This window comes from Rhea americana, unplaced genomic scaffold (genome assembly GCF_003343005.1).
Source record: "Rhea americana isolate MKP2758 unplaced genomic scaffold, rheAme1 scaffold_38, whole genome shotgun sequence".
Classification (NCBI taxonomy): Eukaryota; Metazoa; Chordata; class Aves; order Rheiformes; family Rheidae; genus Rhea; species Rhea americana.
The window spans coordinates 1,895,929-1,920,586 of NW_028186512.1; the positions used below are offsets into that span (position 1 = coordinate 1,895,929).

Consider the following 24,658-nt stretch of genomic DNA (forward strand, 5'->3'; position numbering starts at 1 on the left):
CTCTGACACTGCTGATGCAGCGACTCCAATAGCTGCAGGCCAATGTGCTCTGTGTCRTGTCATGACCATGTCTGAGGAAGTGTGCACTACTCAGATGGGAAATGAAGGTGCCTTCTTGTGCCCTTCTGCGCATACTGCTACACAAACTCCTGCATCTCTTCACTGCCTCTCTTAGTTGTGCCCGCTTTTATTTTCTAAATTTTCTAGCTGTGTTTGGGCCTTTCCATCACCATTTCTAGCCTGAACTATGCTATGATCCCATAAAAGGAAAAGTGTCAGACATGTGAAAATAAACAGAGAAACTTGTATTTTATCATGAAAAATTCTGGCTCAGGAAAAAATGTGGAGTTTCCCTCAATAGTTAAGACCTTGCATTATCTGCCTTCTGTCAGACAGAACAGAACAATAATCATTTTTTATTACTGAGTGAACTGTAGCTGGCCCTTATTTGAGTCCACAAAGGAAAATATAAGATACCTTTTCCCATTTTRTCAGTGGAGGGTCAGGCAGAACCACTATCCCTTTATATACTAAAGATATATTAACTCTGTAGTGACTTCTATCTGATTGCTTTGAACAACCTAATGTGAGTATTGGCAACTGTTAGGCTGCAGTAGTGTTGGATGAGGGCTACGAAACCTGCCAAAGAAGCCAGTATGTATGTACTGCATGTGCTCAGGCACTTCTCTTGCTCTGAATTTTGTATTGCTGTGTCTAGATGACAATTAACACTGTCGAGCAGTACCAAGCTTCCTAGGTTAGAGATATGAGTCTGTCAAATTTGTGGCCATGAATTCTTATAAATGAATTATTCTGCTTGACTTTGTAAATGGCATTCGGAAGAGGAAAGGTTATGTTAGAGCATGGCCCCACCCTTTTCTTTTTCTGCCAAAGGAGCTGGCTACTGCATACACAACGATGACTCATCATGGTAAAACATGTTTTCCGACAGTTACAAGCTCCAAGGTGTTATACCTAGAAGCACAATACCTCCTCAAGCTCTGGCTACGCTGGCACTGTTCTTGACTGTACTTTGATCAGGTCTATGTTGTAAACTACTGGATTAAGAATCCTCASTAGTGAAGGAATGAAAATGTTGTAAAGTCACGTTTGCTATCTCTGGATTAAAATAGGGATTGACTAATGTAAATGAAGGATCCTCCTTGCAGCAGTGTACATTAGAATACATTTTATATTTTAATGGATGAATAAAGCATATGTTAACACTATAATCCAGTATTTTAAGTGTCTAAGATACGTACTGCCAAGCCCAAGAAGGGATGAAAGGATGTTACTTACCAACATAAATTTATTTGTAGGATTGAGCATGCAGGTAACATAACCTTCATCCTTGTATCTGAAAGGTACCACAGCAAAACCAATTGCTTCTGGAATAGCCAATATAAAGGACAGAAGCCAAATGGAGAAAATTTCAATAGCAGTGATCATAGGGATTCCAATTCCCTGAACACGGCTCCAGGAGGCAACTGCTCTGTACCTGAAAGAGACAGGCTTTAGATTCCAATCTCCAGTATCTTCCTTAAATCCAGACCTCTTCRTCTAGTTTAAAATATTAAATAAAATCCTAAAGCTGATATCCCAGCTTGTTTTCAACTTGTATTGCTTGTTTTTGCACACACTAATTGTTTCTGATGAAAGTAGGCAAGGTTTGTGAGGACAGGCAATATTCTTTACTAGATCAACTTATGTATCAGAAGAAAAAAACTTTCAGGCCCAGAAGCCATTCTACAGATCTAAAACAGCTTATCTCCTTCAGCCACATCAGTATTAACAGCAGCGCTATCCAAAGTGAAGTCGTCAGCTTGCATATGACAAAATACTCTGAAAATACTCTTCATAATGTGAAAATGCACTTGTTTTACTTATTCTGCTTAAATGTTAAAAAATAATAGGTTTGTAAGGCATTTTTATATTGACTTGAGACCACACCTGAGTGCTAATTAGGATGGTCTGGCTGCCAATTCAAGTCTTAGCCTCTGCATCACCTTTCCAATAAGAAACTGAAGTGCACAGCTAAGTCTGTACATGCCAGAAGCAACACATTTTCCCCATGACTTTGTCCCTTAGATAGCAAGTTTCTCTGTGAAAAGTGAAATTATTGAAACCTGATTTCTTGTGTCTCATAGCTGGAATCTCTGGTAAAAGATGAGAATTCTAAAAGAAACTTTATACATAGTCATGCATTTATAGCATTCCTCAGTTTTCTTCTTTTTCCCTTAACCTTCTCCATCCCTTCCATGGTGGAGGATTTTTGTTATCAGGCTGCAGCCTTTCTCCCAGTACAGGAACTTAGACAGCATTTCTCCTGTACTTGTCTGTCAATTTTCAAGGAACTTGTAGGGATTTTTTATCCTTGAGACTCAACCTCTTTGCCACTTCTGGTCAAAAGGTTCAAAAATTATTGGGAGGAGACTGATAGGCAATTATGATAGGCAGTGCAATACACAGTACAAACTGGTCCATAAATAAAATTTTCAGGAGCAGACTGTAAACTGTTCTAGGAATAACTGCAGTAAATTAGTTATTTAGCATTTGCAACAATTTAGCAAAGACAGTGCTATCTCAAAATTAGAGCAAGAATAAACAATGTTTTTGTTCTTATAATAATCTGAAGTACATGCTGGACAGATTTCTTTCATCTATGACACAGCATTTCCTAAACTGTTTATTTCATTTCCATAAAATGGTTACAGCTTCCCATTTGAAATTATAGTGCAGCATGGCTTTATCATGGCATCCACTGATGAAATATTCTTCTTAACTGAGAGGGAAAAAAAAGTCAAAAAAAAWTGTTCCCCTACCTTAAAAATGTCAGAACAAGAGGTCATTGAAACAGATTAAGAATTTACAAGGAGCTGTCATTTCATTGTCCTTGCTGTGTTAAGTATTCTTTTCTTCTTCAGACATGCCCTCATTTTCTGCCCCTCTGGATACTGGCAGATACATTTGGATGTATGCAGCTGCCATCTCTATTTTTAAAACTTTGTCAAGGAAGGAGCCAGGTAGTAATTCTAGCTGACGACAGTGGCTAATTAGAGTACAACAGGGAATACCAGCAGGCACGAGAAGGGTGAAGGGTGTAGGAAAAGGAGGTACCCTCAGCAGACCAGGAATGTATGATCTGCAGATATGTAGGCTCTGAGTTGCAGTGCTGGGTGAGCTTTGGCACAGGAAAGTTGAAACTGGGAGAAACTGAAGTTCAGATTGGGAAACTTTAGGCTGGAGAATTAGGGTAGGAGTTAGAGGACTGGAAGGAATACGGAACTTTGGCATGAGATAGTTTTGAGGAGGAACTTGACGAGGAAAGTACTGGGGGCTTGAGGGCTCACCCAGCAAGGGTTTAAAGAAAAGAGCAGTTGAGAGCTCTGGGGTGGGATGGTTTGAGTATACTGGGAAAGGATGGACTTTGGATATCTGAGATGGAAGGGATGAAGAGCTGTTGATTAGGAGAAAAGTTAGTTAAGAGAAGTAGGAACCTGGGCTACAGAGGTCAGTAAATGTGGGGATATTAAAAGGCATCCTCCCCTTACMAACTTCTCTGAACGAAACAGAGGGAAGCAGGCGAATGAATGCAAAATTAGGCCTTCAGCCCATCAGGAAAACTGCAGAAAGTATTATTACAGAACATCACTGGAAGGTGTCAGAGCCTTGTATAACATCATTCTTGTAGTAAACACTAGAATCTTTTGTTTTGATATTGATAGCAGTAACATACACAGCATAGTCACAGGTATACTGGGGCAGGTTCTTAGTACACCATTTTAACATCAATATACGTATAAACTGAAGGTTTTGAACATACTAAAGCGAACTATTATATTTTAGACTTGCAGATTAAAAAATGAAAACATCTAAAGGCATCCTTATCTTTAAAGAATGTTGTGAAGGAGGGAGGCAAAGTTTTACTAATGGGGAGGAGGCCATTGAAGTTGTAATTCTGAGAGCATATGAATGAATAAACTATGATGAAATGACTGAGAAAGTTACCCTCATCATAATATCTTCGCACACATTTTAATTGATATTAGAATTTACTTTTGAATCATGTTTGTGATCCTTTCATATTGTCTTTTGCCAAATATCAAATTTTGCCTTTAATTACTGGATGGAATATACTTAGGAACATACTCTTTTGCACAGATATGCAAAGATTGGTACAAAGTGGACTTTGTGGCAATTTTACAATCAGTACAAATTTTACTTTCTACTGACTGGCAGTTTTACAATTAGTTCTATCAGCTGCACAAGCTACATTGTACTATCTCATCATTCTTGACTGAATGATATTCTTAAACAGTTTTTAAACTATGGACTGTAAATATTTTTCAGATAAGAAGAGTAAAGTTTGTGTTGTGTTACCTGTATAAATTTAGTAACAACAAATGAGTTATAAATTGTGAATTTGACTTTCCTTTCTTGCATTTTTTTGTACTTTTTCTCTTTGTATTACATCTGCTTTGTACATGAAAAGATCAGTATATACAGCAGTAGGGAAATATATATAGGGAGTCCTATATATATTTTACTGGTAATTTTTTCAGTTCAAAATTAGAATAACSCATCAGATGAGGAATTAGCTGAAGAATTTCATGAATGATTTCAGCTAAAGTACACAAAGCTCAGTAATTAGATCAGAATATGTTGAATGCATATTAATCTGCAATTACTTGGTCTCTTTACTTATTGCTTTAAGAGTGACTTGAAAAGTAATGGTAGGATAATTTTTCCAGTGGATGTTCTGTGAATTATGTAATATATAGGATCTTTGTCTAGCCACAAACTTCCTATAATTAGGAATGGGAAAATACTGCAGCGTTAATTTCCTTCAAACCTAGAGAATATAGGACATCTGTGAGGAAACTGAAATAAAATGGGCACATTGTACATTACATTTAATTCCCAAATCTAAGATCTGTGTGTTTATGTTTTATTTTACATTTCTTTTACTATTTTATTCACTTTTTCTCATGAACCTTTTCTAAAACATTCAGTTCTTTTCCAGGTCATTTTTTTATTTACTGTTGTGGCTCCTCTTCTCTCTCTTCCTTTCATTTTCTACTGCTTACCCATGTGCTGTCAACTTTAGTATATTGTACCCTTCATCTCTCACTCACACTACTCTGTTTTCTCTGCTTCCCTTTCTTCAACCATTCTTAGCTTAGAAAAACCGATTTGTTTTTCGTGGATCCTCCTGCACAGATATGCACAGTATTTAAGGACATGTGACCATTATATTAAAAAGTATACCTATATACATTAAATATTTTGCATTCTGATCTAGTTAGGAATTGCTTAAAGCCTGTCTTCCAGAAGGACATCCTGTCTTGATCTGAGGAYGTTAAGAGTGGGACCCCTGCTCCTCTCCCTTGTGGTTTCTTCCTGTAGTTAATTATTTTCATTGTTAAAAATGTGTAATTATTTTCATTTGGCATTTGTCTGGCTAAAACTTTGATAAATGAGTTCTCATTATATCTTTTTTCATTAGGTTAAAGACCCCATACCCAATACATTTTCTTTGTTTTAGTACTTGGCCACTATAGTTAAGCAGGTTCTTCAGTATTGATTTTTACAGCAACCAACTGAGATATGTAAGGCCATTGAATGATTTTTGATGCTTTTCTATAGCTTCTCCTTATTTTTGTCAATGTTTTGTCAATTATAACTCTGAAAGAACACTAATGAGCGTTACAGTATTGGTCTCATTAGTGCTATATGCTTGTGATTTTTGCTGTGACCTGGATTACTTCTTGGAACAATTTGGATGAATTTTACCATGCTGGTATCTAGTTATAATTAAAAAATAATATATAGTATGCGCTATATGAAATGAAATCAAGGAGCATATGAAAATGAAATCTTGGCCCATAACTTGTCTGTGAACTGTCAGTCCCTCACTCCTACTGTCTTAGAGTGGGTACTTTCCTCTTCCATTCCTTTTGACTAATAACATATATGTAAAGACATAAACAAGAATTAAAAAATTAATTGTTTAAATGACCCATTGGTGTGATATATTTCTATTCTGCAAATGCCATCATCCCCTATGCATTACCTTTACCATAATAGGTAAAAACAATACAGAAAAGGCAAGAGACTTGATCAAGAACATTARAAGCAATCACTGTCAAGTCTGGAGTTAGAACAATTCCTAGATAACACAGCTGTTGCTTATATTGATCTGTTCCTGTTCATCATGAGAGATCACAGCAGTTCTTTGTTTTAAAGATAGCCAGTAGTGTGTTGACTGGAAAGTTCTTAATGTAATAAAGCTCTTTTTGCTTTGTTTTAATGTAGATTTGATTATCTAATACACTTACTGGAAGTTGGTCTATCAGATGAAAGCGCCTAACCTAACATTACAGTTCTAAGCCATGCCGTATGAAGAAGGGGCAGTAAGCTGTATACATGTGAAATGAGATCCCTCTCTTCCCTCTTCATCTTAAAATCCTCTCTTTACTGGAGACCTAAGCAAGAGTAAAATCTCAGGAGGAAAAATACACTTCTACTTAGTTACAGTCAGGCACTGTTTAGAAAGAGTCAGATTATAGTCATCATCATGACCTAGAGTTTAAAAATGCCTGAGAGGCAACTGTGTGCTTCCTCTGAAGGGTAAATGGCTGGTTTGCTGTTGTGTATCAGCCTCGGAAACCCGTCTCCAAATGCGAGTGAGCTTTGTTCCCTTTGGCCACGCACAGCTAACCTTAATGCGCTGTCAGTACAAGCCACTTTGTAGAAGGAGCCCAAGTCATGAGTGGATTTTCACAGTAGGAGGAGGATATAGTTGACACAGAGACCAGTCCTTGTAGAAAAGTACAAACACTTTGTGCTAAAGCAGGGCTGCAGTCTTCAAAGGAGGATCAGAGAGTCAATAACTGAAGCTGTGGAGCTCTGAATTGATTATACCAATTGTCTCCATCTATTTTTACCTGGCAGGATGCCACCCTATGTATAGATACCTAACTAACTATAAATGAACTACCTTTCATGAGCTTTTTGAAAATAGAAATGAACAAAGCTGAAGACTAGAAACAGTCTTGCTGTGACAGCACAGAGCTCCATACTGGCTGATTTTCCTTATTAGAAGACTACATTAGCTGATGTGCAATTCTGTATTAATGGGAATATGCTACTTACAGTGTCTATTCCTAGCTTGTTGAAAGTGCTGTCAGATCCTGATTTCACTATAATTTGACGTAGATACACCTCGTGTTAGTTACTGTCAGAATCTGGCCATATACGTCTGTTTTCTAACACAAATTATCTGCAACTATTTATTAGAGTAGCACCAGGTGATAAAGAGTATGTACTTGGCAAACCATGTAAACTGTAAGAGCAAATTAAATAGACTCAGTCTGGTCCCATACAAGGTTTTATACTCAAATGCAAATGGGGATTATATATACTCAAATGTTGTGGGGATTAGTTAGTGCTTATAAAAATATATGTATGCATATCTGAAGCAAGAGCTTCAGTTGAATTACTGCCAAATTATGAAAATACATGTAACAGTAGAATCAACCCTAGTAGAATTGCATGGGTTAGAACTTAACTAACAAATTCTAAACTTCATATGTGCTTGTTCTAGGAGTTGTTCCTTAGAGTAATCCTCAGGATTGTATTTTATGCGAGGCAAATACCATTTGGGAAATAGAATTCTTTTTRTAGTGCCCAGACTCATAAAGGAAATAGAGCACTACATGTATTATGGCTTTTTGTTTCTGGGTTCAGCTAATGATTTAACATACGAGTTACTAAAACAATAACGAATGATGTTTCGGGTATGGATACTACTAAGTCAATTATCCATTGTAAATCTTGTATATCAGCTCTGCTTAAAACCAAGCAAAGCTTATTTTTAAAGTGTTTGCATCGYTGTATTAATACATATAATTCTATTTATCAACCATTTGTGTATCAAATTCCTTATGTTTTCTAGTAAAACRTTATCAAGTAAACTCAAGACCAAGAAAAACAGAAGTGAAAACTTCATCTGTGATTGCCTATATATATGAAGAAAAAAGGCATAAGGGAATAATATTTTAAAGCTTCTTAGCTGTTGTCATATCATACTGTTTATATATCTTCCTGAGCACTTTTAGCAGGGGCATTAATTTTCAAACTATCAAAGTTTCCGGCATGGTTTTCAATAAAATTCAATTAGTGGCATATGTTATCAAAATAAAGACTATGTTCCATAGGCAGTGAGTTGATAAAGGTCACAATTATTTGTAAGACAGATTTGAACAGTAACCTAGGATTAGAATACAGAGATTCTTGTATTCAGGCAACTTGAAGCTGTTGCCTGCCTTCTGGTACATGAAAAAAAGTCTTTAATAGGTAAAGTTTCAAAAATTAGCATGAAATAAATCACAATAGTTACACTAAAWCCCATCTGCTTTTGAGAGCATGAACAATAATGATCACAACAATGGTGATAAATGTACATGCCTGTAACTGCTGAGGAGACCATACTGAATGCTCCTAATTTGGGAAAAAATTGCAAAGGAAAAAACAGTGTCTGCCAAAAGAGTAGAATATACTGTACCTGTCCACACTAAGGGCACAGAGATTAAGGACTGTGATTCCCACTGATGCCTTCTGTATAAAGGGAAGGAATTTGCAAAGAAACTGTCCAAATTCAGAATTCCCAAAAGGCCACTTCTGAGCAAGGAGCTAAAGAAAAGATATAAAATAATCAGAATATTTAAATAATAACTTAGCAAATATGTATTTATTGTAATTATTTCTTGTTTTTAGACCAACCATCCTAACCTTGAATTTTCCATATCTCAAGCATATCCTTTGTTTCTGAGTGAATCTAGATAGTAATTGATGATATAGAAACATGGAAAGTGAAAATATAAGTATTGATCTTGTACTATTGTAATAGTAACTTACATTGTTAAAAATCTTTTTTAAATGTACTTCAGCCACTGGTGCTAAATACTGAAAATCTAGTTCAGCCCTGTCCTGACTGGTTGCAATTACCATGTCTCTTCCCAGAACCAAGCATTCAAAACAACTTGCACTTCATAATGAGATACCTCATAGCCAAATTCCCGTGTTGCACGCAAGTAGATTCTTGTCATTGTAAATGTACCACTGTGTAACGCATGGCTGTATTCACTGCCAGATTATTAAGAGTGTGGAGAAAATATTGTACATACATAATCTGTTCCATATTGTGCTTTAAAGGACTAGCATCATACATTTGAGCTTACTACAAGGCAATGAAAAGGCACCTATTTGAAAAGATGTCACTGAGTAGCTGGTGTTTAGATTAGTATTTCCTAGGAGGCGTTAACGTAACAAATCTGAGTGCATTCATTCTTATCAGTAATTAGTAAGTAAACACTAATCTTTTTGGCTGTAACTGTTAATACTTCGAACAAGTAAACATACCAAATGCATGATACAAATTTATTCCGGATAGTCAAATCTACAACTGACTGCAAAGAGTTACAGATGATCTCACTCTGTTGAGTGTCTGGGCAATAAAACGGCAGATTACATTCAATGTCAATAAATGTAGTAAGTGAAAATTTATTAAGTCCGTACAGAATATTGAGCTCTAACTTAGCTAATACCACTCAGGAAAGGGATCTTGGAGTCATCATAACCAGTTCTTTTGAAAAATGAAGTCACTTAACTTTCTCACTAGAGAAAGCTCTATGGTTTTCTAATCCTCCTCCCTAAGCCTTTGCTACTGAGCCTTCGTCAGAGGTAGAACACTAAGAGAGGTAAAACAAATTCTTTGGCTGACATAGCATAGCTGTTCTTATGCTCTCACCAACTTTTATTYGAATGGTTGTATAATACAAAGCATTAGATTTAAAATGAAAATGTAAGGCACTTAAACYTGACACAAAACTTTGTCAACATCTTGTAGGATGCTGTATCCCCTATAAACAGGCGGCTTACTTTTCAAGGCAATACTTAGTAATAATCATTATCTCATTGGATGATTAACTTATTATTGCTACTATGCATTCATTTTCTGATTTCTGTTAGCCTTACTGAACAAAGGCTAAAACATAGAATATTTTGATGGTACCTTTTAAGAGGTGATTCTAGATGTTTTTATTTACTTCAGAGAAAGTTAGCAAATGATACATTATGGAGAAACATTTATATGCCAAACTTAAGCTTGTGAAAGCTTCTGAAATCTAATTCTGCTGAAATTTTGAAATTAGTCCCCTAGACCAGGGACTCAATTTCATATAGCTAAAATAGATTAAATTTCACAACAGTTTTATTGCCAATGTCAGCGTGGAATGGAGATAAACTGATGTGGCACAGCTAGCATTTCCAGTAAATACAGTATGTATTCTAGCTGTCCCTAGACAAGAGCACAAAATGGAAAAGAGGGAGCACAGAACCTCCCTCTCACCTGCACAAATGTACAGGGTGCCATTTCTTTCTGCATAGAAAATTTAGTATAAATTCACATACAAAAATTAGTTTTGTTCTTAAAGTAATAACCATATATATATATATATATATATATATATTTTAATTATTACACTAAAAGCTTTTGTACCAGAACAGTAGTATCATTAGGACTGGTAATTTAAGTATTATAAGTAATAATGAATGTAATATGATTTTACTTGCAAGTTCTCAAGTATTTCTTCTAATTTATCTTTATTTACAGACTGACATTGAAAGCTTCAAATGGTTTATATCTAGATAGATTGATAATATTACAAGAAATATTTTCAGGGCATATTTTTGCTTTTTGCCATTAACTCTTGCATGAAGCTTTAGTTTATATCAGGGACTGCTGAACAGCTGTTGGAGAGAAAAGGACTGATCTGAAAGGTAATTCTCCAATCAATTGTAGACATGTGGAATTTCAGCTCTGAAATTCAGATGTAGGTTTTAAGCCAGACTYTTGATAGTCTGTATTTATATGGCATTTGCGTTTGGGCCAGATCAGATGAGTTTTCAGGTACCGCTGATGAAGGCTAAATTAGAATGGGCACTGCCAAGAGAAAGAGGCCCTAGCAGACGTTTATCAGTCCCCAGTGCCAACCAGAGCCCAACAACTCGTTTATCTTTAGAGGTCACACTTGAAGAGGCAAGAGACATTTATGTGCACTGAAAACGGCTCTAGTGTATATTGAGCAATAGAAATGAACAAGCACTTTATAGTGACTGTGAAACTCTGTTACTGAAAAGCAAATATTGGCTTCAAAAAGAAAAGTGTTATACTTTAAAAGGTTCACTTAGTCATTACTCTTCATAGGGAAGCTTTCTCATGGTTCCAGCATGTGCACATCTTCTTCACACCCCAGGAAGCTCTCCTTTTTTAAGATGAAAAGTATTTTATTCCTTTTGTTTCTTACACTTTTCCACTAATTGAAGTAACATCAGTATCAAATGATTAGACATTCTTTTCAAGTTGATTTTAATCAAAATGACTGGTGTCAGGACTAAATTATTTGATTTTTAAGATTAACTTTGCTATCATTTCTGGGAATATACCCCATCATCATTCCGCATCAGCTATGCGTTCATTACTTACTTTTGGATCAGGTGCCAGGTTTTTCCTACATAGGGACTTCTAGTCAGGAAATCTGATCCTGTCTGTGGTTATACTAATTTTACATCAAAACAAGTTCTACCCTAGCAGGATACAGAGACATCAGAGAGAATAGCACATTTATTTTGTATGAAGAATTGGGCCCAGAAGTTTAATTGAATTAGTCCTCATTTAGTTAGACAGAAGGTAAGGACTGGACCACTAATATCGAAACAAAATGGGCATAAAATTCTAGCAGATTACATCATTTTCTCTCAAAGCACAAGGACAGGAAGAAGCAGGCTGGTAATCCCATCTTGTATCCCAGTTCTCCATGACTTGGTCAAATGRATTCTGCTCCTGCAACCTCACTCATAAAATCTCTGAGGTTTCAAAATAAGATATATGGCAAAGGAAATAGTCTTTTCCCCTTGTGTATTTTGCAACTTCTGGGTGTTTCAAATGTGGTGCAATTCCTGAGAGAGAAGAATATAGTCAAAAGCATATTTTTACACTGAAATCACAAACAGAGATTTCAAGGTTTTACTGTCAATCTTAAAAAAAACTCAGAAAAGTGACCAGCTAYAGCTTCCTTGAGCATTCCTCCTTCTCTGCTCCTTTATACGGCTTCTCTGCCCTGACGCTGCAACTTGAAGCAAACAAGACAGCAGCGCTGAGAACATTCCTTTGCAGTGATTTTTAAATGTCAGTCAGTTGGTTTTATTCTGCTGTTGCTATTTTCTAACCTCCATTAGTCTGCTAGCTGATGTACAAAACACAGATAAAGTCCCACTTTGCATCTCAAGCAATTTATAGTCTAAAAGAGAGGATGTTATAATCCAATGGCATGAGCATTCACCAGCACATGCTCATATGCATCCACAATGTTTATCTAATTCTAGGCTGATACTGTGTGTTTACAGGCAGATGATGACCCTGGAGCTCAGCCCAAAATAGATGAGGTTGGGTTGGGTGCTGGATGTGAAATGCCTGAGGGCTGCTCTATAAAAATTGCTTTGATTCAACAGCTACATGTTAGGAGGTCCTTTTTTTCTGCCTCATGGCTGTTGAGGATGAAAACAGTTTTCAAAGATTTATAACTGCCCTTTCCCACTCTAATCTTATCATAGTGCTCTAGAGCCTTTCTCTTCTTCCTGTTTCCTCTTAGGACTGTTGTTCATGTGCTTACACACAAAATATTTTTCCCAGAGACTGAATTGGTTTTCATAGAGACAGTGCTTGTCCCTTGTGTAGCAGCCCTCATGGAGGAGAACATCCTGAGTTTCRTGGCCTTTAGGTATGCAACAATATCTACAGTAAAAGTGTTGATGACACAGCCCATGTCATCTGCCTCTCAGCAGTCAGGGTTTCTGCTCTGTTTTCAGCAAGGCAACTAGAAACACCTCCCTTATTCCCTGACTGCTGTTCAGCTTCTGCAGTGAGGGAGATGGGGACCAAGGCAGCAGAATTCTGGTTATAAAGATGGCTCCTGATTATATAAATAAATGGCATCCTTTAACTGTGGGGTAGGATTTACAATATCAGTGTATTTCTCAGTGATTTCCTTTCCCTGCAACATAATACAGAATGAAGGTCAGAAAAAAAAATCCTCTGCTTTTGTCACATTGGCAGAGGTCTTTTTAAGGCTAAGTTCTTCTAAGAGACCTTGAGCTTTCTTGGCACAACTCTATCTTGAACTGTGATCTGCAATAATGTAAGCTCTTATAAAGCATGTCTGTTAAATTTCAAGGCATAAACCACATAAGATTTCTGGTGTTTAGTTGGAATTCAGATGAAATCTGATTGAACATAGTGGTGACCAAGGCCTTTACCCCTGTGTTGACTGCATCAAGTGACAAAAGATGATGGTTCTGACTAATGCTTTCCTTCTGTCTCTGATCTGTGAGACTGGTTGGTTAGGAAGAAGGGTAGGCTGAGTCTCCTGCCTGTGGTATTTTGATTCCATGACTCAACCCACCCTTCTGTTGCCAGGAAACTTCACAGCACAAGAAATCACTGCATGCTCTCTTCCTATAACCCCTATATCCAATAGAGGATTACACTGCAGGACAACCCCCTTCCTCATCCATTTCTGTCTTGGGAACCACAGACTGTTGCTCATCCCATTTACATGACCCAGCTGTGCAGCAGTATTTTGCTGTAAAGAGAAAGAGCTTTAAGGGGCCTTCCCCTTGCCCTTGCCATTGCCCTTCCCTTCCCTTCCCTTCCCTTCCTTTTTGCGATACAAGATACAAGACTAATACCGAGTATATCATGGTAATATGGTAGTTTGGGCTTCTGCCAACTTTAGTATCTCTTGATATTTTGCGTATACTTGAAATCATGATACTGCCATGGTACAGAAGACACACTGCATCTCTTCAGCTGTTCTTTGCAGGAAATAAATTCCTAATTTTGCTACAGCCAAGAGAAGTTTTCTTTCCACTTTCTTAGTGGAGAAAAGACTGATGTGTTTTTTCTGGAGGAAAGAAAGGTTATGTGGGGATGCAGGAATACCGTGAAAGACATTTTTTCCTTCTGAATTGTCCTATGAAAACTTTTTCTGCATTTCTGTTCACCTTTGCCCAGCTGAGCAAAGGTGGGAGGTAGTAGAGGGTACCATGCCATTTCATGGATTCCTGCAGTCATTTTTTTTTTCATTTAGGCAGCTATTGAAGGGAATGAAAGAGAATGTATAGTTTGTACACAAGAGAAAGTGGATTATACTTCAACAGATTCTGAAAGGTCAGAAAGCAAATGCCTGATTTTTGAAGTAGAATATTCTTTCTTGATTAACAGGTAAAAAAATCCTAAATTTTATGGTCTCTTTATTTTTTTTCTGTTTATTACAAAAATCTACGTAGTGGTAAAACAGTCCTGACAATTCTAGACATCTCTCTTGTGGTATTTTTATTCTTTACACAGTAGGATTGGTTTCTTTTTTTTTGTTGTTCTATTGTGTTGGCTAATATCCCATCCTTTTAGGCGGAGTGTTTCTTAAGCTGTGCTGCTCTTCTTCAGGRAAATGAGCTCAAGGTGTGCTTATGTGCATGGTGATTTGTTGAACAAATTTTTTCAATCCCTGGGAAAAATACCACTTYTGTTATTCTTCCAGCTGTTCTGTCTTTTGTGTGCTGACAGTATTGCTCAAAATTACTGCAGGACTGGTATACCCTGGATATACACAATCAAAACAGCTTCTTGTTATCTATGGAGTTCAGCTGATTGAAAAATGAACACAGTGAACATACTAAAATATTATGTTAAACCTAGAGTCTGTAGACACTGTGCAGTTTTACAGGGCAGCAAGGCAAGCATGAGATGCAAAATTGAAGAAGAGGGAGGAGCTCCCTGTCCACTGAAGGGAAGACATATTCCCCCATGAAGTCTCAGGATTGCCCATTTACTTACAGGAGAGCCGTTAGTTCTGTCAGGAATTACTTCAGGACACAGCAATTGCTCTGCTATCTCTAGATTTCTTTTATGTGTGATCACTACCTGGAGACGTACACCCAAATCATAGGAAATCATACTCTGAGCAAGTTACACTGTTTCCTGCTTCACAGGGGGCTCCCAATGCGCTCTTTCTTGGACTCTCGGATGGGAATTCAGTGAGAGTTGGAATGCAGCTGTTAAGTTGATGACCATAGAATTTCCTGCTGATGTTTGTGCTTAATTGAAAAGAATACACTGCACATGTGAAAAATTTTGCTTTCAAAAAGTGTTTTCTTTTCTAAGTAGAGTTAATTTTATGTGCACTGTGGGCTTGGCCTTATTTTCCTTTGGCACAAAACTCCATAACTACTGTGGACACCACTTGCTTGATTAGACTACAGGATCAATCCCAATGTKTTTTATTATCATCCTTGTTTATAAGTAATATTAATTATCTCAGAAAAGGCAATCTGTTAGCTATGCCAAATAGCTTTTGATCAAAAATCTGTGCAGTGGATGAGAAGAGATCGGTCTAACTCCTCACCTATTATATGTTTTCTCTGATGTTGAAAATGTGCATAACTAGAAATGCCCCAGGTGAGACTTCCTTCACTGAAGAGAAAATGGCTGAAGATGTTTGCTTACTGCCAGCTACCTTTTACAGCATTTAGCCTCATGGTGTTTTAGGCGGGTCACTCAGATTTAGATACCATTCTAACTGATGTCAGCATGAATACCGACTTACTAACAAAAACATAGTCTATAAAAGAAAATACCATCTTGTAAAGTTGTTTGAGCACTGGACACACACATATTATTTGTGTTGATGTCTTTGACTTTGTATCAGTGAAATAATTAGGAAAAGGTTTGTAAATCACATTTAAAGGAAAAGGCTAGAAAGTGGCTATTTTGCATCATCTGCTTTTATGTAATCTAGTGGTGTTAAGAATATTAAGATTTAAGGCAATATATATATATATCAATTGTATGTAGGCCAGTTTTCAGTAAACCAAACTCACTTAAACATTTTTCTGTGAATCATATAAAAAGAGAGAGCTTTACCTGAGAGACAGCTCAAGACTTCTCAAAAATGTTGTTAAAATTGAATTTTCCCATTCCAAAGGTGAGAGCCTAGAGTGTTTCTAGCTCCATAGGACCAGGAAAGAGCTATGGAGAGTGTTCTTCTACGGAGAGCAGCTGTTGCTCTTACTGTTGCTACTGCTAACTTCTTGCCAGTGATGCAGCTGCAGCCAAAAGGGCTTTCCAGGAAGGGAAAGTCAAAGGGATGGTGGTGCTATGGATATTCTGCTGTTCCTGCCTATCAGAAGCTGTAGAAAACTGGCTAGWTTCCTGATGGAAAGCAGTCCTCTAGAGAAGTTGCCTTGCATTGGGTCCAAACTTAATTTGCTACATCTGCATGTGGCAGTGGTGAATAATGCAGGTGCTGCAGCAGCTTTCAGCTGAGTGTTAGGCTACCTGAAACTGGAAGAGGACATATGAATCTCTCTCTTCTACAATAGCTAAACCCAATCTCTACAGCACCATAAGATATGAATGTCACATTTCTCAGTCTTCTTTTCAATGAAAAGCAGTAATTCTCACCAATTTGGAGGCTTCAGGATTTGACACTGCAGACGTGTAAGATGTGTATATTTTGAGGAAAGAGGAAAATATATGGGCCCAGGTGCTATAAAGATGTGATTGAAAATAGAATTGTCTTAGAACTAATGTTTCAGCCCACTAAGGGTGGATTATAATTGGCACCCTCCCCGTAATACTCAATTTGTTTTAACCGATTCAAAATTAAAAGCGGACATACTGGAGATAATTAAGCATAATAAGGCTCAAATAGATTTGGAGTATCTTCAAAGGAGGCTAGAGAATATTAGTGATTTCAATCCATTTTACAAATTCCTAAGGGGAATCAGCTATATAATTATAGTAATTGGAGAAGGTAAGGGAGAATTGTGAGTCTATTTGTACAGTGAACAAGGATAAGAAGGTCAAATACTCTGACTATATCTTTAGCTGACATAAAATATGTAATTTAATTTTATTTTTTCCAGCAGCATCACATCACTGTTAATTATGTACATGCATAACACTGATGGACTCGAAATTCTCCTAAGGCTTTATGTTTTCAATTAGTATAATTTTGTAACTGCTTCTTTTTAAAGATACATAAAATGGATTTGAATATCAGTAATATTACCTATTGCCTTTTGAAAATATTTTCAATATAGGCAAACCTTCCTTATTCAGGAAAGTGAATATAACTGTTCGCAGTATCACATTGTCATTAAATATTACTACACACTGTGCATTATAGGATGTGTCGCTCGTAATACTGTTTGTATACTATTGTTTATTTTAATATATAGATAAATGCTTGTTTACTCTGCTTTCACAGTAATTTTGTCCTTCTATCAGGACTATAAGGTATTAAGTGTTTCAAACCGTTTATATATATAAGATACTATATATACAATATTGTATATATAGTATACTATAGACACTGTATATATAGTATATATAGACACTGTTCATTATAAAGTTATGCATTAAAATGTTCCATGTAAAATCTATATCTCAAGAATCTTTAAGGCCCAAATTGTAAGGAATGTTTCTTTTCATTATACTGTTTTGTTTTATTTACTAACTTAAATGCCTTAAGATTTTAGAAGAAAAGAAAGAAAGAAAGAAAGAAACATCATAACATCATAATATCCTATCAGCTAACATACTTGATTACAATCCACAGAATATAGGTGGAAGTTTGTAAAATTCTTTCAAGATTTTCTGAGATGAGTTAAGAGCTGCCACATACGTTTAAAAGTCAATTCCATTCACTCAATAAATATACAATAGGATACTATATATATACTAAAGATTACATASGTCAACATAAAGCTGGCTCTGAAATTAAGAAATTATTTAAACTTTATTTAAAATAAAGTTCAGAATGGAGTGTATGAAAAACTTTAAAAATGAAGTTTTAATGCCATTTTTTTTAAATGTTGCTTAAAAGACYGTCACTTGCACTTTCAAATTCTAGTAATATTTTCAGTGACCATCTTTCATAGATTGTTGTCACTTGTCAGGGAGGGATAAATGCTGCCACAGATTTTAGGATCCCTAGAGGTCCAAATATGAATGCCATTTAACAAAGTTTAAAATCAGCTCCCAGTGTAAACAGAGATATCTTTGAATAGTTTGTATGAAACGTGCTATAGATAATAACAGAATTTCTTAGCAGAACTACTAGGGCTCCACTAAATGCTAGAAATGCTTCCCTGTGTCAGAATATATGCAGCTAATCTTACACAATGAGGTGATTGTATATGATATTATAATTTTTAAGTAATTCATTCTGAAAGTTCAAGCACTCAAAAATTACTATAGGTTAGAATTAGGCTTCTCAATGTGGTTTTAATTCTGCCTTCTTGCATATGGGGGTTGAGATATATTGATGTCAAGGGGCTGCCATTTCATCCATGGCCTTTAATTATCAAATACTTCTCTGTGGTCCAGCATAATATTTTGATATGGGTTAAGATCATTTTATTTATATAAGGATATTCAGAACCACAGTTCAGATCAACATGTAAGATAGAGGAAGGCCAGTGACCCTATGAAGTGCTAAAAGAGTGTCAGAAAATTAACGGAAAAAAAGTGTATTACAAAGTAATAAAGTGGATGTAAAAAATATTTTTGTTACTTTTACCTAACCTTAAAAGAATTTTCAGAAGACCACCAAAAAGGCACTTCTGAAAGGCAAAATTAATTCCAGATTTCCAATTGCGTTTGAATGCAAAGAGGCATCAGAGCTCTTCAAAGGTTAGAAAAAATTGCGTAATAAAAATACCAGTTCTCTACTGAACTGAGCTCAGAAAAAGCACATGCCATTTTTTCTTGACGTTTCTAGTCATTAATTCCACTAGAAGTAAAAACCCTATCTCAGAAAAAATCTGTAGAGGTATCAGCATAATTACTCAGAGAGGAAACTGTAATGTATTGTGGGAGATGTAGTCCAGCGTATCCCAAGTCTATTAGGCATCACACAGCTATGGAGGACACTGCTGAAAYTCAAATCAGGCAGTGGCTGATTGTTTGAGTTAGCCTGATAATACAACGTATTTTACTTCTGTTGGCTTCAAACTGAATATTTAATTTTCTGAATGGAAAGTTGAAAAATGGAAATTAGAACTTCCATTAAATCACATACACCTTTCCCCTAGTTTCAAATTCACATTATGTTAAAAATAGATAAAGTTAAAAGATTTATCTGTAATTTATACTACCATAAGATCAGAATCAGCCACCTCATGATACATTAGATTATGTGCCTATATACAAATGTAATATGTGTACAATACATATTTTAAACCATTATTGAGTTTAAATTTATTATGAGCTTATCCAAACAATACCTCCATTACAGTGATGTCAGTAACTATTTACATATAAAATACTGTTTTMTGGTAAATTTACTATTTTCTTTCTTTGATTTTAAAATCCAATTTCAAACCACAGGACACTGTTCATTATAAAGTTATGCATTAAAATGTTCCATGTAAAATCTGTATCTCAAGAATCTTTAAGGCCCAAATTGTAAGGAATGTTTCTTTTCATTATACTGTTTTGTTTTATTTACTAACTTAAATGCCTTAAGATTTTAGAAGAAAAGAAAGAAAGAAAGAAAGAAACATCGTAACATCATAATATCCTATCAGCTAACATACTTGATTACAATCCACAGAATATAGGTGGAAGTTTGTAAAATTCTTTCAAGATTTTCTGAGATGAGTTAAGAGCTGCCACATATGTTTAAAAGTCAATTCCATTCACTCAAGTCTGTCTAGGAATCATATAGGTTAATCTTGTATATAAGCCAGTAAGCATATGTTCCATTAGAAAAAGCACTATCTTATGGCTTTGTTTAATTAAAATGCAAAACAAAACAAACAAACCAAAAAAAAAAAAAAAAAAAGTACAGGATAACTTTATTCCAGTTAAAAGAGTTCCTGAGACTCCTTTTTATACTTTGACAAATCCAGATGAAATTTAGTATTTCAAAAATGTTCTGTGATAAAGCTAACCATATTAGACTATTTTTTGAAAATCTACTATTAATGAATGTTAAGTTAACCTTAACACTCAACCAACATAATCTCTCTGCAAATTCATAACATGAAGCTTGCAAATCACAGAGAATATTTTCTGTATAAACATAAAGTAAGGATAGGATATACTAAAAATAGCAACTGCTGCAATGCTTTTTTCCATTAATGAGAACAGTTTAAAAAGAAGTCTACTCTATTAGATATTTTTGTGAGCTATAATAGCTATCATAAATGAACAGTTCCTATGAAATACCTAAGCCCAGCACTTTGGTGAAGTGCTAAATAACCTTTAAAAGAATATACACTTTTTCTTTATGAACGTGAGACCTGAGAGCAAAGTTTTTGTTGTAGAATAAAAATAAGTTGTATTTTTTCTCAGGTTGACTATCCCTTAATAAAAAATCACAACTTAGACATAGAATTAGCCACAGAAAAGAACAGCAAACTCGTAAGTAAACTGCAATTAAAATGTATTCATTGTTGCGTCCTACCTTGTACACAATGATAGGAATATCAATCACAATATAGATAAGGTCTCCTAGTGCCAGACTGGCTATCAGTGCATTCGGGCCATTCCTCATACACTTGTTCTGGTAAATGATCCTCAGTAGAGTTGCATTCCCAACCATTCCAACGATGAAAATAGCACAAGACACCACTGTGTTAATGTATTTAAAAGTTTCAGCAATTTTAGTCTGCTGGGAGCACTTGACAGTTTGGTTGGACACCAGGGGCTGCCTGGTAGTGAGGAGTACACTGGATTCCATCCCTGAGAAGGTGGGAAGATAGTTCCCCACATCGCTCCGATTGGCGCTGTATCTGTCAGAGCTGTCGCTGAGGGCAAATCCTGGAACCAGCAGGAGCAAGGAAACTCTTAAACACAAGGCTTCCATCTTGAAGTCCCAAATGAGCAAATTGAATGAAATAGGGTTTTCTCAGTGTATCTCAGTGTGGTATTTCTCACTTCTTCACCTGCACAGAGAAACAATAACCAATAAACAAAAACAAAAAAAAGGAGAGAGAAACAGAATCAATACAACMGGCACAATGCATCCTGTTTCTCATTTAGGAAGAAGGGTTTTTACAACACACGTACAAACACATGTTTGTAATTAATCACTGTGCTACTCTGAAATCTACATTATCCACATTCATTAAATGGCCAGCAAAATTCAAACACAAAAAATCCCAGCCGTAATTGAAGCTTATACAGATGAGATCCTGTAGAGTCCTTTCAGTTTGAGGCAGAATTCGTATATGAAARGAAAAATATATGGTAGATGAAGTTCTGTTATAAAATATAATCTTGCAAGAAGTGTCCCTCAGAGGAGTCCCTCAGTAAAGGGAGGCTTTGAGGACTCCTACTGCGTAATATGTTAGCCAAAATTCAAAGTTATTATTTTAACTTTCTGCTAGAAAGAAAGGCAACAACCCTTCATTAACAATTAGAGCTACTAAATTTGTTAATTTTTTGAGTGTTTTTGCTGTATCACAACACTGAGGCTTTAAATCATTTTTCTCTGTCTTCACAATTGCTTGGATTTTTTTAAAAAGGCTGAAAAGAAATGAACTTCAAATCAAATTTTTGACCAGATCCAAATTCCACAGATTTGACAAGAAGACTTTACAGTCTCAGGGCAGAGTTAGCCATACATACTGATTTATTATAATACAGGTATCTGTTTGGGTCCTACATAAAGTCATTGCAACTCATGTTCAATCCCTAACAACAGCTAAGTTAAGTATAAATACACAGAAATTTCGGCTCATTTAAACATTTACAATTTTTGATTCAGTATTCTAAGCAATATCTCATGACATTTGCGGATGGGAAAGGGAGCATCAGAGCATTCTGCCACAGTAAGTGTGAGCATGTATGCCTGAAGGCCAGAGCCAGCTCCTCGCAGCAGGGGGTAGACACCACCTCCAGGGGAACCTCTCCAGTGTACTAACCATGGATGTCCATTTTCCTTAAGTCTTAGTCTGATCCAAGGTTAAAATTTTTAACATGACTTGCCTATGTCTATAGGATAAACTGCTGCACTGATGCCAGAAGAAGAGTAGAAAATCAAGTATTTACAATTTTCTGATTTCCAGGAACTCACGTGAAGGATTTGGAAGGATACTTTTTAAAAAATAAATCATAATTGCTTTCCCTATGGGACTATTAATTCAGGGTTTATAGTGAAAAATTTACAAGAGAAAGAACGTGGGAGGCAATTTACTGATGGGACTTCTGGACACAATCAGAGTATAAATATTTACTACTACTATTATCCTCTTCTGTTGCATGTGATTTGTAAAAGTGTGTGTGTATCTATATACAGCAGCATATGCAGTGTTAATCTGAATATTCCTCTCTGGTATTCAAGTGCTGTCCCTCGCAGACCAGTGATACAAATTTACAATGTGTTACAGTGGTGTATCTGAGCTGAGGGCCTGGCCAACTGTGAGTACCTGTACACTTGATTTGGAAGTCTGATACTAGATAGCTGATCTTTTTAAATGACTCTTATGTTGGGTCTGGGGGCAGTTAGTGGTGCTTTGCAGGATGTAAGTGCCTTCCCTTTACGATTCCAAATCATGTCAGAAACAACACGCTCACTTTTCCTGTAAATCCTTTCAGGCGGGTATTAATACTTCTAGTATTTGTTATGACTACAGTYCCCCAATTTACAAATGGGAAAAACTGAATCACTGATGGATAAGTGACTTTCCCAGGTTCATACTTGCCCAAGTAAATCTGTGGCACTGCTATGAACAGAGCCCACAGCTGTATGCTTTAATTGCTGTATTAGTCTCCACCTTATTTAAAGACATTTTCTTCTGCAAATTTAATGTGTACAGGTATTATGAATATAGTGGTAATCACGCAGCCAGTGTGTGAAGCTCGGGACCAAATTGCAAGTTACCAGCTCTTCCCTCTCCCAGACGAAACTTTCCCTTAGCTTACAGAACTAGTAATTTCTAGGAATGTTTTCCTATGGATTCCTGACAAATCCTTTCATTCCTCTTTGCATACTTTCAATGTGTACATATTAAGAACATACTAGTATCTATACTAACTGGTCATTACAGTGTAGCGCAGTGGAGTTCTTCTCCTGTGGCCGAGGGTACGTGAGGCGGCCGTGCAGGCCGCCGGGGCGTGCAGCCCGGCACCGCCGGGAACATCTCTTTCCCAGGGTGACACGCCAAAAAACTCCCGTGCCCACGCTCGCAGAACGAAACAAGACTATTGGAAATGAAATTGCTCAAGGCATTAAAGGCAAGCTAAAAGCATTAACACTGATTAATCTGCCCAAAAGGCAGCTAAAATGTAAACAGGATCCAACAAACTTAAGGGGGGCAAGAAAGCTCTGAAAGAGATACGGCCGACAAAATGACTTTCTCTGGGTTGGCTCCCGCTGCAGCCCGACAGCGTGCTTTGCTCGTGGGTAACTGCCTCGCAGTTCTTCCTCATTCTCAGCGCTACCTCTTCTCCAGGCTGTACAGAAGATCTGACCAGACCTCTATCTGTTCACGTTTATCTAATAGTATCCTAAGCTGCCTTGTGCCTCTCGCTCTCCTGCTCCCCGCCGCCGCCGCCCCCGAGCCTTCCCCAGCAGCGCGGCCCGCGGCCCGGCGGCGGCGGGGCGCCCGGCACTCACCCCCGGCGCGCGTCCTCCCGCGGGCTCCGCCGCATGCCGCCGCCGCCCGTTTCCTCCGAGAGGCTTTTCCTGGGGTAGTCTTAGCAAATCCTCCTGCCGGCGTCTGACTGGGTGGGATTGCAAATCTCCACCTCCGCTAGATCTGAGAGGCAGACTGAAGGAGAGCGTCCCCTCTTTTCTGCCCCCTCCCCCAATTAAAACAAACCTCCAGCCCAAACTGAGCCCCTGCCAATGTTAAACACAAAGGCTGCCTCCCGGGCACAGGGGAACACTGAGCTCTTTAACTGTTTCCTCCCTGAAATGGAGCTAAACTACTTCGATGGGCTCGTGGAAGCAGCAGCAGTGGGAATCCACTACTGTAGCTGTCTGCTGAAGTAGCGCAGGGGTTGCACAGGAGCACTGAAGGTATAACTGAATCCAGCGACACATGAACCATAAGCAGAGCAGGGGAAAACTCTTATGATACAGCTTCTGGTTTGTGTTTTCCACCGGGTTTGGTTAGGATTATAATATTCTCCAAGACAGTTGGTATAACTGGATGTGTAAGAGTTTCAGAAGCCCTGGATCCTTAAAGAATGACTGTTCCTGGATGGGATTTTCTGCCATCCATCCAGGACACACCTTGCTAGTACCTCTTACCTGTTTTCAGAATGAAAATTCATTTAAAATAATAATAAAAGTGTAGCATATACTAGCATTCCCATATTTCCTAATACTGTTCTTCTGTCAAGGTAGCTGTACAAAGAAAAACCTCAGCTGAAAAAGCGGGAAGTTCTCTTACAGTTGATCAATCTTTTCTCATTATGAAAAAATATCAGTATCTCATAGGGAGCAGCCATAGTGGAAACACTTTCAAGATCCATTCTTGAATCCCCTTAAACTAGCAAGTTTAAGAAATTTTGTGTCCC

At 37.0% G+C, this 24,658-nt stretch overlaps 1 protein-coding gene across 1 annotated transcript in view; it reads right to left on the minus strand.

Moving 5' to 3' along the window:
* Positions 1-24,043, minus strand: part of EDNRA (endothelin receptor type A) — a 38,164-nt gene extending 14,121 nt beyond the window's left edge. The window contains exons 1-4 of the mRNA XM_085313175.1: positions 23,751-24,043; positions 20,595-21,075; positions 8,567-8,694; positions 1,300-1,498 (exon numbers count right to left, since the gene is read on the minus strand). Of these exons, the coding sequence (XP_085169301.1) occupies positions 1,300-1,498; positions 8,567-8,694; positions 20,595-20,996 (729 nt within the window). The 5' untranslated portion in view covers positions 20,997-21,075; positions 23,751-24,043. The remainder of the gene's footprint in view (positions 1-1,299; positions 1,499-8,566; positions 8,695-20,594; positions 21,076-23,750) is intronic.
* Positions 24,044-24,658: the final 615 nt, after the last annotated feature.